Source organism: Aythya fuligula, chromosome 1 (assembly GCF_009819795.1).
Source record: "Aythya fuligula isolate bAytFul2 chromosome 1, bAytFul2.pri, whole genome shotgun sequence".
NCBI lineage: Eukaryota > Metazoa > Chordata > Aves > Anseriformes > Anatidae > Aythya > Aythya fuligula.
The window spans coordinates 21454909-21471068 of NC_045559.1; the positions used below are offsets into that span (position 1 = coordinate 21454909).

The 16160-nt window shown below is 46.0% G+C and overlaps 1 protein-coding gene across 1 annotated transcript in view; it reads right to left on the reverse strand.

The window, feature by feature from the left end:
* MAPK12 (mitogen-activated protein kinase 12) overlaps positions 1 to 10458 on the reverse strand; it is a 31756-nt gene extending 21298 nt beyond the window's left edge. Inside the window, exons 1-3 of the mRNA XM_032188548.1 lie at positions 10299 to 10458; positions 9682 to 9811; positions 593 to 651 (exon numbers count right to left, since the gene is read on the reverse strand). Of these exons, the coding sequence (XP_032044439.1) occupies positions 593 to 651; positions 9682 to 9811; positions 10299 to 10414 (305 nt within the window). The 5' untranslated portion in view covers positions 10415 to 10458. The remainder of the gene's footprint in view (positions 1 to 592; positions 652 to 9681; positions 9812 to 10298) is intronic.
* Between the last annotated feature and the right edge of the window lie 5702 nt (positions 10459 to 16160).

Consider the following 16160-nt stretch of genomic DNA (forward strand, 5'->3'; position numbering starts at 1 on the left):
GCTAGCAATGATCTATATCATGTCCTGCTTGGATCATTTGGGCCTATGGGGTTAGTCAGGAGGGAGTGCAGACCACCCTCAGCTGGATGTAAGAGGCCGTAAAATCAGCAAAGGGAAACCACACAGGGAGCACAACAGAGCAGAGCTCGGATATTCACCAAAAAAAATTCAGCAGCAACAGCAGTTTTGAATTAATTCTAGAGTTAGGATGGACCACACTGGAGATACGCTATGTAGCAGGCATGATTTTCAGACTGTTTGCTTGGTTAAGAATGGTTCCATCATTTGATCAGTCTGGGCCTGAGGGTACAAAATCAGCTCTTAAAAAGTGGGTTAGGCAATCCATCAAACTGGGATTTACTAAGGCCTCACAGAAGTATCATGCACCCGATAAAACAGACGGCTGGTTCTAACGATAGTCTGAAAACCTACCGATTCTGAAGATGCATGTAACAGTTGTATTAAGATGGGATTCAGAAAAAGCCATGAAGCAACGGGTTTGGAATTCCCCATTATTAAAAAATGCAAACAACCAGTCCGCCAAACAAGCAACACTCCCCTGCTCCCAAACTAAAAACAACTCAAAACTTACAAGTCGTTAAATTTCTCCAGTGTTACATCTGGTGTGAACACATCCAGTATTCCAATGACCTGAAAATAGGGGAAGGGAGAGAAAAATAAACATGGATTAATACTGCCTTAACACAGATTCCTGAACCATGTAGTAAATGGAGAAATATGATAAAAAACATTTTCATAATGAGACAACTACGGGCATAAAGATGGCAGAAAGGATACCTGAATCAGTGCCTAGCAACATCAGGATCTGTTATGTATCATTTTATAACTCTGAGGACTAATTTTGATTAAAAAAAATATATTTAGCTAAATAAAAGCAGCACTGGGCTACCCGCAGCCCTTCCCAGCTGCAGGCTGCCGCGTCGGTACTGGGGCACGGTATTTGGGGTTGGTGGGAACGCACGCTGTATGCAGCAGCAGGTTTTGGGGTTGATCCTTTAACAGTACACGTGCCTCTGCCACTGCCTCCTCTAATGCAGCTTTTAGAGGCAGGCCATGATTCAGGGATACTGTGGCACTGAGAGCTTCGAAGCCACACTGAGAAAAGGCATCCGAAAGAGCTGTGACAAAAATGACGACATCAGGCCTGTAGGGCAGACTGCCGTGCCATCACCAAACTCTGGCCCTGATCTCCTTGTCAGTGCAGATGGGTTCTGTTGGCACGCCTCTGGAGCGTTAACTGCTGGGCAGGCTCCGTTTGGGACAGAAAGCAACAGGAATGGAAAATTGAAGAGAATACAATTATTATTCCTCAGTGACTTTTAACATTTATAACCTCATTCAGACCCATCACCTTGGCTGCATGGTTTAGAGATTACACATCAGACTAGAAGTGCACAGAATTAGAAACTTTAAGAAAGAAAATAGGGCTAAAAACATATTGTGTTGTCTGATGTTACTATCAAAGTACTAAAAGTACCACAAAATCCACTTCAATAACAAAGCAGGATGGATTTGGGACATTATTAGTATGTCTTGATTGTTCCTCAAAATAGGGATCTTAAAAAAAAATTATGCAGAAGAGAAATCCAGAGAGAGCAGAAATTTTGGAAAGGAGGGAGGGAGGGAGGGAGGGAGACTTCCTTTACTTAAAGCTTTACCCAACTCTCGTGAAATCCCCGGTGCCTGTATTTTTATCCTTTCCACGTCCAAGGGATCTACTCCAGTTAGCCTGGATATTATCAAAATGCCGTAAGGATGAACGAGATAGAAAATCTAATAAAGATGAAGACAGAAAGCTTACAGCTCTTTATCTTTGTGGCCGTATGTATCTTTGAAAGAATCACGAACAATATTTTCCTGAGGACTGTGATAAGAAACTTGTTAAATAATGTAACTACCATAAAAGAATAATTACACCCACAGAGGATGTGGTCGTTATTTGAAGCAATACCTTCAGTGCTAATAACAGAGTGAGAAGCTATGTATTTTTATATGACAGTTTTACACAAAGTTCTCCATTACTACATGGAGGATGGAGGAATTAGGAAGATGTATGGGACACCACTGGAGGATAAATGCATCTCTAAGGGTGTTTCCTAAGGCACTGTGTACACACACACAAACACACATACACAGTTATAAAAGCTGTGTGCTCTCCATATGCCAAAGATTTCAGAAATATTTTAAGGGTAATCTTATCCAACACGCATTTCTTTCCCTATCTCAACTTTTTCAGAAGTCCTGCTTGCTCTCTTCCAGGAGATATTTCCACGCCTTCATTTACCCGAGCTATTTGCCTAAGCAACCTGAAACATACTGAAAATAAACTCTGTGATGTAGGAATGCAGCAGTGAATGATGCAGGGACAACCCCATGGAAAGAACCGACGGGGCAGAAGACGAAATGATAAGGAGGCTGCACTGCATCCATGGCTACACAAAAATGTTATCAGATGCCTGCTGTGGAACACAGGAACATAAAGAACACATTTCAATAGAGACAACGCCAGACTAAATAAATAAATAAATAAATTTCACTAAAATCTTATTTTTTCTCTATTAAAATAAACAGTGCCCAGTAGTTACTTTCATCTTTTAACACACCAAGGATTTCACCATACTTTTGTTGCTCTCCAAAGTGAGCTTTCTAAAAATCCTGAAATCTGTTTCAGCGTTTAAAACATTAAGTTGTACTTAATAGTTCAGAAATAAAAGCAAGGGACCTGTTTCCTTTTCCTCGGTGATCTTTATTTAACGGCTGTGCTTTGGGATGATTTTCCTTTACTGGAACAGAGTCGTTAGTATTTCCATTTTGGTCTTTGCTTTCTGCAGATATGTTAAGAACAAGGAGGCACAGGATAAAATAAATCTTCCGAGGAAGATACAACTCCAGATATTTCTTCAGGAAAAGGAAAAGAACTGGGCAAAGTGTAGGAAACTCCCTCCTCCGTATCATGGAAAATCCGAAGTCTGTCTGCAATGCTCTCTCTCAGTTGAATGCAGTATTTGTAAAAACTTTATGGTACTGCAAGATACTGGCCCAGCACAGAAGCAAGCCACCATGAGACATAAATGGCAAGAATCATCTCTTTTTTATGGTGTGGTCCGTATGAAGTATAACCAAGGTCTGTGTGAAACGTTCTGTAGTTACCTGCTGGTGTTAATTCGGCTTGCTTACTGATTTTATCAGAGATGGAGGCACAGGCGAGGAGAGAACTCACTACACCACAGGATGGCAACGAAAAGCACCTGTGGAAACCAGCAGCAGCGCTGCCATTCCATGGCTGCCTTTTTTCCCCGTTAATTCTGCCACCAGGCAATTTCTGGAATGGATCCACCCCCAAAGGATGCACTTTGTTTCCTGCTGCCCATCTGGCTGAAAACCAGCCTGGATTTCTGTGAGCTCCCCTGCAGTACCCTCCTCATTGGTCTCTGAGCACGTCTAAAGGAGAAGGCACGGCTCTGAGCCTCTCCCTTCTTCCTGCAGAGCAAAACCAAAGTGACAGCAGAGCTACACTCCCATGCATTTTATTACTTTTGTTCGAGGGCTGTTCCATCGAGTTTCTGTAAAGGAAGATTTCTGGTGTAAGCAGCAGTACATCAATGAAAGACTCCGATCCTGTATAAATTAATAAGTAATGTTGGCTACATCCCCCGTGCACTCAGTGCTTCTTTATGCTGTGGATGCTATGCATGAAAACACAGCGAAGTTGAATGGCTTTGGCACTCGGGCTACGAACACAACCACGTTTCTCAGAGGGATCCCTGCTGGAGTACAGCGAACTATATATATCACACTGCCTTACATTTTCTGCAGCATTAGCTTCAACTTCATGCTCTTGCTCTGCTCCGCATCACAGGGTGCCTGCATCCTTTTATTACACCAAGAAGCCTCGATCTTTATAATTATCAAGCACAAGGCTTGTGCTACAGTCACCTTTTTCCACCTGGGATTGCTCAGCTGTTCTGCTACACCGCGCTGAGGGCTGTCTGCCGAGGGACAAAGAGCTCCTTCCCCTTCTTTTCTGCACAATGCTGACAACACGAGCACGGCGTCCTTCTCAGTGCCCTAAAATCTTAGTTGTAAAGGAACAAAGAATGAAAGGAGAAAGGCAGAGAATAACGAGTGGGGAAAAGTACTTTTCTGATCGGATTCGCTGCAGTCCTGAGGGCTGGAGGACTGCTCTTTGTGAAGTAAAAGCAAGTCAGAGAGCGCCCGCAGGCACAAGCCATGCCTCAGGAGCTGCGTCCCCCTTTCTGTAGACCTACCAGCATCCGACAGATTCAGATCCTGTGGACTTGCACTTTGGACTGGATGATCCTAAAACAAAGAAGGTTTGGGTTTCGCTGCTGTCCTCCTTCCTTTGTTTTACCAGACTAAGCACTTCAGCCTGCTTCACTGCTATCTAAGGCTGGGCTGTGAACAAACAGGTAGTGGCTGAAGCTTGGCCTAGACAGAACACCCATTAGGCAGGTTCGTAAAAATAAGTAGGACATGTGGCAACTGGTAGCACTGTGTTGATTTATTGGCTTTTGAGTACTAAAACAAGTGACTTCGGTGTCCTCTCAGCTCCCGAGCTCTTTTTAGCTTTCACCATGCAGAAAATCGTCCATCAACATTTCTCCCCTACAATATTTGACAGCAACAAACTGCACAGCTCTACTTGTATTTCTGCTTGCAGCCCATAAGGCAATTTGCCACCTCCAGCCAGGATTCCCAGTTTGCACCTAACGGGCACTTAGCTACTCGAAGGCTGTGATTTTGTAGGTGGTGCAGTCCTGCAGGGCTTCCTGCAGGAAATCTAATACAAGGAGCCTTCACATTTGCCACCCTTCGTCTGTAAAGGCACGTCTCATCTCTAACTCCCTTCTTGGTTGGATTTCGTATGGTGCAGGGACTGCTGCTCTTCTAATGCTCGTGCCTGGCTGGCTGAACTGCAAAAGCTGACAGTCTGAAGGTTTCCTCAGGTAGGAGGCAAAATTTCCCACTATTTGCTCTGAAATAAATTCCTCCCTTGGCGGACGCTCTGTAAGTGTAACCAAAAAGCCTCGCTTTTGTCAAAATGAAGAATCCACCATAATTATCGGCTGACCCAAAATGGAAGGCGTGCATCATCCTCAGAAGCATAACCGCAGAGTGAGAGCTCATTCGGTGCCTGCTGGATACCTGAGTCCCTTCCAAGAGGGAGAAAAAAAGCTAAATGGCTCTCCTAATGTAAAACATACATTGTTCTTCAGATGTTGGAATTCACCAGAGAGCAATTTCCACACAGAGCAATGACTGAGAGCATAACACCGAGTACCTTTAAACAAATACTGCAGCTGACTCTTACAGGGTTTCCAGGAAGAGAAACATCTGTAGAATATTAACCGACTCAGCTTCAGAAATGTTTAACGGGCATTTGTCAAGAGTTTTATGCCAAAAACACATTCGGAATTTAAGTTGGTAGAACTGGGTCAGAATTACTGTGCAAGCTTAGATGTAACGTATACACAGATATGTGTGTATGTAGGCAGACGTTTACACCGCTCTCCTACAACCCACACTCCATTCTGAAACAATCCATTAGCAGTAGCTGCTGCTTTTCTCTCTCTCCAGTGCCATTTCTCCTTGCCAGCTGTTCTGCGCTCCCGACGGCAACTTCCAAACCGGCGTTAGCAAGCTGAGAGGTGAGCAGGGCGCTAGGGCTGAGCCGGCAGGAGGCACGACGCAGTTACTTCATCAAAAGCGGGGGTTGTAGCATCGCTTCCAGTCGAAACGCACCATAAAATCCAAGTCGTTTGCCAAAGGAAACCAAAGGGTCTGCACCTCTGCTTACTTGCCTGGGTTTAATTTGACAAACACAGACATCTCCACTGACTGCAGAGGAATATGCGCCTGCAGACCGACGCACGTGTCTGCAAGCCGGGGCCAGGACCCAAGCAAGCCCACTGGCAGGGTTTCCGTTCTCTTGCTGGTTTTAAAGTCAGAGCCATAACAGATAGTTTTAACTGGCCTCACGTTAAACGAACTCAGGATGTAAAGAAGCAGAGAACAAAAGCAGCACTACTGCAAAAAGCCTCCTGAAGGTAAACAGCCTGTTCTTCTCCGTAGATGCCAAAGCAACAAGAAAGATCTGTTAAGGCTGTAGTGGGATGAATACTTCAAGCTAGCATGAATACATGAAGAAAAAACAACAAAAACCCAACAAAAACCCACACTGCATTCTTCATTCTGCCTTAGCTGTTTTTATTCGTCATTTTCACACCATTCCCTCCTCTGCCAGAATCTCTTTATGCAGCTACAGTGATCCGGCAGCTTATCCCACTGGAAAGTAACTTTTCTTTTTGGCAGTATCCGAGGAATTGATCTGTATCAAATTACTTCTGAGGCAGCAGAAGGAGCTTTGGATGTTTGTAAAAGATCCCAGCTCCTCTCAGACTAAAACACCTCCCAAAAAATAGGTACTAGTGCCATTAAGGACAGCGCCTTATCTCTTAACAGCCAGGCCTCACCCTCTTCATACACGGCCTCTGCTCCATGGTCCTCAGTGCCATTCGTCCCCTGGGTTTGTTTGCAAAGGGGTGAAGATAAGCCCCACACTACATAGTTTCCATAGCTTATACAGAAATATTCCTCACTACATTTCAGTAATGTGCTGCTAGAGAGCTACTAGGAAGCACAAAGATCTAGCATATATAATTGAGAAGTCATCCTTGCAACCACCATTACCTGAAGATGCCTGATCAGATGAGCAAACGGACCTGTGGGCTGGTTTTCCTAGAGGGTAAAATACAATTCCACTACCATTCAGAAGGATGACTCCCATATTTACTTTTACAGCATGACAGGTCATCCCACAAACGTTCCACGTTCAATAAAGGAGCACGCTCTTCAAAGGATCAACAAGGGAGGCAATCCAGGGTATTAAGCAGAAGTTTTCTTCAGTTTTCTTCTCTGAAACAAGACATACTGATGAATTGTATCCTTGTGGCATGGGTTTCATGGTATCTCCTGCCACCTTCATGGATCAGAGATGCTATTTTTTATCACAGCATTGTCATGAAATGGACAAAACACCACACTCTTTGTGTAATTTGCTATCAAGTGCATCATGATTACCCAAGTTATTTTAAAAGAAAAACAGACTACAAGAGCGAACTGGGTGTCACTCTAACTATCATATAAACAGAATTTTGAATTAGTTTATAACCTGAAGTAGGAAGAAACAAGATGAAGACCTGTGTACTGGCAGATTAGTGCAGTGCTGCAGCAACACCCCAAATCCAGTCCATAGCAGCAGTACTGTTAGACTGGCTGTTGCACCCCACCACTTACACTTGGATTACCAACTCCCGAGAAAGAGACCTTAGTGTCATCGCTATTTTATTGCGGTCTTTGAAACAATTACTTCAATTTTATTCTTTCTTAATAGCTTACATTACAGCCAGAAAGACAGATGCCTGCTATTACACAGAAGTATGCTGTAACATATCAGTTTACTGAAAAATCAGGAGCAATATTTAAATCACTGCTCTACTTTTTCCTGCTATAAGGAGATTCTCACTCACGTGAGCCCATTCAAAACTCAACAGCCCATGGAAACCACAATGGCAAGGACAGAGAACAGGAGGTTGTCCTGCCACTATTGTATGTAACATTAAAAATGTGAGCAACATGCTGGGGACTGCTGATGTGAATAAGGAAGGACAGGAAGATCAAAATGCTACATATTTCTGTAAATCCATCCTTTGGTAGTAATACGTAAAAAAGCATGTCTTTGGTGGTAGATCAAAGACTTGGGGGCGGCCTGAAAATCCTTACGAGGAATGATGCTGCCACGCTGGTCTAATTTTGGATGGGTGGAATGGTTAAAGGAGTACCCCGAGGTCAGCACGGGGGCTAGAAATCCAGAAAGGCTTTGCTGCTAGTCCTAATTCACAGTGGGTGAAATGAATGGTATGAGACTGGAATGGTGGATGGAAATTCTCGGAAAGGGCAGTACTGCCACTTCAGCCTCATACTGGATGGGTGGTGGAGACAGTTTCTCTCTCTACAGTGTTCACAAATCCCTCGAGTGATTATTTACACAGTCATTGTTCTCTGATGAGTAAATGCCATAACTCATGGTAAAACTCTTCCTTACTACCAAGGTGAGATTTTTCTTTCTGCGGGCAAACTGTTTTCTAAGACTACAAATTATTCTTTTCCTCCACTTCTATTGATTTGTAACTTTTACAGATCGCATTTTCTTCTAGACTCTTCAATTAGCTAACAAGGCCATGGTGGGGTTCCGGAGCATTATCCTGAAGGGCACACACTACGTAAAAGCAGCCAGGAGTGGAAAACGCTCCCAACAGATTATTCTGGGAAATGGAAGAAAAATAATCTCCAAATTCTGGACACGGTTAAGAGTTTGGCAACTGCATGAGCTGATCTGCTCTCAAATGTTCAGTAAAGAAAATGCGGAGAGTAGAAAGCCCAGATATGACACAGAAGTTCCCTGCAAGTGTTAACTCTTTAATATATACAGCAGTGGGTAAAAAGCAGTTAATTCAAAAGAGTCATCAAAGAACATGATGAAATAAAATAAAAGATTCAGACTAAAGGGTTAAACACAAAATCCTCAGGCTACAAAGAGGCCTGCTTTTTCTGGACAGTCAGCATCTCCCACCAATTATTCTTCAAAATGAACCTGTGTTTGCTGGTACTCAGAACGTTAATACCATAATGTGACATGACTGTGACTGGCTACTGTTAGTACCAATTTCTCTCCAACTCATTTTCAATCTTGTAGCTTGCCTCGAAGGCTATCTGAACGGAGTGATGCTCTAATCTCCCACATCATTAACATTTTAAACCAGGCTCTTATGCATCATTTTAAAAAGCTCCCCTCCACCCCCCCATTTCTCTTTGTTTACCACATACGCTCTCCAAAACCAGCATTTAAAGCCACAACTGCGATCCTCCCAGTCCATTCTGGGACCCTTCTCATGCTTCAATTCCACAAAAGCTGTTCTTACACGAATCTGTTGGGACTAAGTATCTTTATCTCATTCACACTTTTAACATTTCTTTCTACAGCTGTTCTTTTATATTGCGTGGGAATCTGTGCCAAGGTCTGCATCCTAGTCTCTGCTTCGCAGTAACCAAATTATTTAGGCACTCCCCAACATTTCCTGCTTCACGTTAGCACAAAACCAAAACTTTCAAATACTTTGTGAAAGATAAACAACAACAAAACCCTACTCCCCCCAGAAGATACACATGTACCATACCCACCTTCAGGAAAGTCCAGAAAAAGAGATGCTGTCACGTGAGATACGCAGGCACAGACCCGTGCTCTGCGTTCTCCCGTAACTCATGTGAACGCAGTGATAGAGATGTAATTTCAGGTCTCTTGGTCCCTCTTGCAAGCTCTGAGCACAGATTGAGCACCGTGGCCCTAACCTTTCCCACCCAACCCATCCTACACATAAAGGTGTCTCCCAGAGGGGATTCCACTTGGCGAGCGCAGACACCCAGAGATCAAGGACAGACAGACAAAGACAGACACACCGGTCTCGCTGAGAGAGCCCTGAACACTACACAGCTACACATCTGCCTTGTCTGCCAATTTTCTTTTTGTTTTACAGCGTGAAAGCCGCTGCACCGCGGGGACCTGCCAGTGCCCCAACTCACGTTTTCGTGCTTCATGTGCTTGAGGAGGCGCAGCTCGCGGTAGGCTCGCTTGGCGAAGAGCTCCGACTGAAACGGGCGGTACAGCTTCTTTATGGCCACTTTGGTACCGGTCCTGCCATCGACAGCCGAGCTTCGGGGAGCGGGAACAGACAGCTTGGTGAGCGGGGACCGAGGCGACACCGCCGACCCCAGAGCCCCTCAAGGCTGGCACACTCGCCCTGCTCTGGCACACTCACTCTGCCCGGGCACACTCGTTCTGCTGAGGCACACTCCTTGTCCTCAGACACACTCGTTTTGCCCTGACACACTCGTTTTGCCCTGGCACTCTCCCTGCCCAGCCCTCAGCGCGCTGCCCGACGACCTGCACCCACCCCCCGGCTCCCCCCGGCCGGGGACGAGCCCCGGGGACAGCGGAGACCCCCGCGGGGCCCCGAGCCGAGCCGGCAGCGTGGCGGGGCCGCCTGGCTCCCCACCCCCGGAACAAGTTGGCAGCAAACAACCAGGGAACAAAGCGAAAAGCGCCGCGGGCTGCGCCCCGCCGCGGCCCCCCCCCGGCCCCTTCTCTCGGCTGGGGTGGGGGCGCAGCCCTGCCCTTACCCCTGCCCCTGCCCGCTCACCAGACGGCTCCGTAAGCGCCGGAGCCCACGGGCTGCAGGTCCCGGTAGCGGTCCCGCACTTCCCAGAGGGTTTTGGTGACCTCCTGGCGGTAGAAGCCGTTCTTGGGGGAGGACATGGTGCCGCGGCCCCCTGCCGGCACCCTCCAACAAAGAGCCCGGGGGGAGCGCGGGAGGCGAGCGCCGGGCTGAGGCGAGGCGAGGCGAGGCGAGGGGCCGGGCTTGGCCACGCTCCCTCGGCGCCGCTCCCTCCCTCTGCCCGCCCCTGCCCCGCTCAGCCCGGCCGGGCTGCTCCGGGGGACCGGCAGGGAGCCGGCAGCCGGCCCGGGGCAGCCGGGGGCCGGGTGTCGGGCACGGCAGGTGCCGGTCAGGCAGGGCAGGAGCCGCGTGTGGCAGCGCCTCAGCCCGCCTCCGTGGTGGCGGCGTTCGCGTGGCCCCGTGCGAGGGGCTCAGCGGCAGCTCTGGCGCTTCTTCTCCCCTCAGAAACGTGGAAAAAAGGGGTGCGGGACACCCCACGGACACTCCAGGCGGCTCTCCCTCAGAGATGAGGGGTGGCAGACCCAAGGAGGGGCCCGGTGACCCGCTGGTGTTGTCGAGGGGGACGGCATTGAGCTGCCCGGCATGTCCAGTGCGTGTGCCTGGCGGTGTGTGCCCGGAGAAATGTGCTGGGTGAGGCTCTGCTCTAGCAGGACGCGCTTAAAATCCATCTGCTGCCCCTTGGCACGGTTGTGTGCAGCCTCGTGTCTGTGGGTTTGGTGGGGTGGCATAGATTTTTGCAAAGCTCAAGAGATTTTCCCAGTTCCAGTCGTTTCCCCCGTGACATCGGTCTTGGTGGTGGCAGCTGGAACTGGGAAAGTTCCTGGAGCTGCCAGGAGCAAATGGCTGGCTGGTTTACGTGTTGAAGTCCTGGTGTGAATTAGGGGTGCGCTGAGTCCTTGCTGTGAAGCTGAAAGCAAATACGTCCCTGCCTTCCTCTGTATACACACACCGTGGCGTGGCACCTCAGCCTGGGCTCGTTCTGCATTAGAGCTCTGGGTCTGATAGCTGACTTCTTATGAAATCTGGCTTTCATATAAAAGCGTTAAGGGATATAAAGCCAAACATAAAAGTGGAAAGAAGAAGAAATGACGGTTACAGACAAAGCAGCAGAAGCTCTGAAAAATAAACAGGGACAGGAGGAGGACGGGGCAATCCTTCAAAGCCAGCCAGAGGGGCTGTGCCTGACCCCCTTCCTCCTGCAGCTCCAGGTGCGTGTGAGAGTGCTCGCAGGAGAAGGAAGGGACTGAATGTCGTTGTGCTGTGACAGCCCTTGGTGGCCCCCACATGTACGCTGAGGGGCTGTAACTTAGTCTGATGAGAGCTGGGAGTACAAAAGTGAGCTTTCAGATCACCCTTGCACAAAGCTGCACAGCTGTGGACTTCCCACTTCACCTCAGGATCAGACCCAAAGTTTCAACAACATTTAATATTGTTAAATAGAAACAGGTATGCACTTAATTTAGTTGCTAAAGCAAGTGGTCCCCTGCACATTTGGTGTGATATGAAACAGTTCAAACAGCTGCTTAAAACCACTGCTGTGCTGGAAGATGGAAAATAGCAACCTTCATGGTGTTTTGATAGTAAATATGCCTGGTCCAGCATGTGTACGGCAAAGACCTGCTTTTAAAAATGCGTTATGTTTTCTCTGTGTGTATATAATTAGATCCTTGCCCTTTGTTTTGTCTGACTTCACCCCTGAGCAATGTTGCTGAGGTTAGGTAATTCAGACTTCCTGTCACTAGAGTTCGTTTTGTGGCTTAGCTAGAGAGGGGCAGTCTGGCCAAGTTGCGTTGTTCCCGAGGCCTTTTTGGTAGTTCCAGGGGTCCAGGCTTTTATGTGTGTAACTACTAAATCTGGGAGAGCAGCCCTGGCCTGCCTCCTCCCATTATTTGCACATCAGATACAAATTCACAACATCCTTCCACCACACAGGTGTTTGCCAGTGCTGCTCTCTGCTGATATTCGACCTGTCGGACTCCCTGTTTTAATGAGGACAGAAACCAACCTTCTGATGCTCGGCAGGTAACGCATGGCTCATGTCAAATGTTAGATTAACGGAACACATTTGTTTTTCAAACCCGCAGTCCCATCAGATTTTATTTGTTCATTTGCTTTTTAATTTCTGCCATCACCTTTATGCACTGTTTGGCATTCAGATGGTGGCTGGAGTGAAATATGATATGGGTGAGGTGAAGGCTAGAAAGTGGTACTCTTACTCAGCTCTGAGTGACACCGTTATTTAAATTACATTTAATGACAAATAGATATGTATGTATATAATACAATGAGAATTTGTTCTACTTTTGGTCTATAGCCCATTTTTAGCCCAATATAGCCCAATCCAGTCATGGCAATATGATGCTTCCTCACTGCTTTTTATCAAGGCAGAAAGTGGATGATTTTGACAATGTAGATGAAAATACTAACCCAGCACCAAGACAATATCACATTTGTGCAGAAGTTCAGAAGATTACAGAGCGGCTTTCTTAAGATATTTTAAATTCAGTGACCGAATTGGCCAGTGCTGTTTTTTCCTGTGCTTTTCCTTCATATAAGTAATTAGATTTACTTTGCTTTAGATGGATGAGGGAGCAGTGTAGATCAAATACAAGGCCACCTTTCCTCGTCGAGTTGCACATACAGCAGATGCACTGATAAACTTACTGAAAAGAACAGGAAATTAGCACTGTTGTGAGATGGAGGCTTCTAATAAAGCCATTAAGAGCATCCATGGCAGGAGTGAAAAGAGAAACTTGGATCCATCCACAGCTAGTAGATGTTATAGCAGAGTCACAAAATGCATCAGCCTTGGTATCCTGCTAGGCTTGGCTGGATGTATTATATTGTATTTTCCCAAAGACAGTCTGTTGCAATTACACCAACATGATGCTACAGCCATATCTTATCCCAGGCAGTGTGTGCTTGACAGGGCTAATTAAAAAAGGAATGCTCTCAGATGTTTCTGCTTTTGGCATACATTTATTGTAAAGCTTATAGAGCAAAGAGACCTTCCTTAGACATCATGAATAAAAGTGCCCAGCCTGTAAAGGGAAAGTTGTTTCTGGGAGGAAACAGTCATGTTGGTATCTTTTTTTATTTTTGATTTTGATTTTTTAAGAGCCACCTTTCAGTGTGTTGGAAGGTTGCCATCAGCCATAAAGCATATGAAGTAGATAGGATGTGTACAGTAGTCTTTGTGTTCCCTCCAGGGACTGCTAACTCAATTTCCACTCCAGTCAGGACATGAGGCTTCGGTGCTGCAGAAGGAGCTCTCTAAGAGAGCAGTGCAGAAGCTAACCACCTCTGCCTGAGCAGTTCTGCAGAGGAGGGGTAGTTACAGAGTCTGGTGAGAGAGTTGCATGGTAACTGCTCAGAACAAAGAGTTTATTAACAGTGATAGAATGACACGGCATAGTTTCTCAGGACGTAAACTGGGGGCTGACTGCCGGCCCTGAGGGAGCTAGGTGCATCTGTGTGAACGGGTGACGGTGATCCCCCAGCCCAGACATTGGCAACAGGGGAAAGCAGAAGATCATACAACATCCTTGGAAAAATCAAGCTCCTTCCCACCTTACTGCCCATATCTTTTAGTGACTTTCACATGGTCAAAACAAGCTCATCTTGACAGTATTTCGCATGTGAATACTTCAGTTCTGTAAAATGTGCTTTGAAAATGGCAGTAAAACTTAAAATTTTGCTGGATCGTCAAAGGCTGATTCCTAGAATATTATTTCTTTAAACAGCCATCCATCCCCACTTTCACAAAGTAGCCTGTTCTTGCCTATTTATGTATGTTGCTGTAGAGGAAGCAAATCAATTTAATTTATTACAAGGAAAAGTAAAGCTTTAAACAAAAACACCAAAATTCTTCTGAAAGTATTCCTGTGCACTTGTGTCCACACCCTTCCCCACTGGAGCTGTTGCCAAGTGTTTTGCAACTCTTCTGTTGTTTCTGTGACCTCTGAGCAGGGTGCTTGAATCCTGGTTTCTGTAACGTGGAGGAGACTTGGGGACCCAGCCATACTGTGAGAATGCAGTGAGCAGGTAGCAATAAATATGTACCACCTGAGTGCTTTATTTATTTATTTTTTAAGTTTATTTATTAGTTTTATTTTTATAAACTGGGCATTTCATTTGTTCAAGGTACTGAGTGAGAGGTTACTGCAATATTTACAACCCCTACTTTTTATTTTTCCCAGCTGGAAGTGGGATGGAAGAAGCAAAGCCAGGTTCAGAGATTAGCAGACAGGTATGTATAAAACAACTCCTTGTCACACTCTCGTAACTCCTTGACTTCATTCTCATCACTCTTTGATTCCAGATCATGCCTAAAGGCCCTCTGCTACTGATTCATGAAATAAACTGATGTGTGAGAAGTGTTTCTGTCTGATTTTGGGGCGTCGGGAGCAGGGAGGAAACGTTGCTGCTTTTAATCTATAGCAGACTGTCACAGTCTGCAATCTGATGGAGCAGAGGAAAAAACACTCTTGGTTTGAAGAGCTTTCCATTGCTAATTCAAAAATCACACAAAAAGTACATTCATGGGTACAGAGTGATAGCTTTTACCTATTTGTCCCTACATAGCTGTGTGCATCACCTGCTTATATCACCACAACCTTAATGGTACTCCTACCCACGATCCCCATCCTCCTTAATACTGCAGTCATTTGATGCATTTTCAGCTGAAGCTGATGAGAACGATGGACTGGACATGAGTATGCTGTGTTAGTTTAGCACAGAATGTAACACCTGGGGTTTTTTCTTGATTTGAGCCCTTGGGCTCTATTATAAAATGAGTATGAAATACAAATATATTTTCTTAGCGCTATTCTACAGGATATCATTCCGTAAGGGATGAAGTATGGCTCAGTGGAGGTGCCAGGTAGGGCAGGTTTGGTGTCTATTTGTCTCATGGCTGCCACTGAGATTCAGGTGCTACTGCATTCGGTGATCAAATGGGAATCCAAAAGGACGAGCTGAAACCTCTCCATACAATGCTCACGTTAACTGGTGACAGGATCTGGAGCTGAGGGACCATGCGACTGCAGAGCGACGCATCTGTATGCACGCAGGATCGAAGCCTGAGGAACAGTTTCATTCATTATGCAGAAATTTGCTGTATGATGGATTAAGGATTGTATTGGTTTGAAGATCAGCATCAGCACTGGAAGCTCACAGGATATCCCCCCTTTTATTCATGCCGTAGAACCTTTTGCACATGTCAGCTCAATATTTTATACTACAGGAGCAAGAAGGTCAATGACAGCCACGCTAATGCAGCTTTCTGACCCTCTTGGTGCTAGTCACATAAAATCCTCACGCTTTTTGTCTTTGCCTACTTACACGGGTCCCATTTGTTAATGCATGCAGCACTCAGTGTTGAAAACCCATCAATGTCAAAGACTCATAAATGAATGCCACTGGGTATGCTCACTTTGTGAGAGCGAGTGGATTTTCTGAGAACCAGCTTCAGAGAGCTGCACTGCATCTGTGGATGCTAGCAGCTTGGTTCATGGGCAGGAGAAACAAGCAGCTCCTTTGAAGGCCGTTGTGATGAGTTCCTTCCTACTCAGGCTGAGCTTGCCCAGCTTGAATTCCTTTCTGCTGCTAGCAAAGGACATAAATCATCCAACTTACAGCACATTTCTCTTTTAGCAAGGGCTAAATGTTTATCACACTTACCTGGCAGGGATTCTTGAGCCAGGCCAGCAATTACAGATGTAGCAAAGGCTTCTCTAACGCGGTTTGGGACTGCACTTAAATAGGTCATTTCTAATAGCTTCATCTTCGACCAGGCTGTGGGTGTTGTGAAGGGGGACGTCGGCA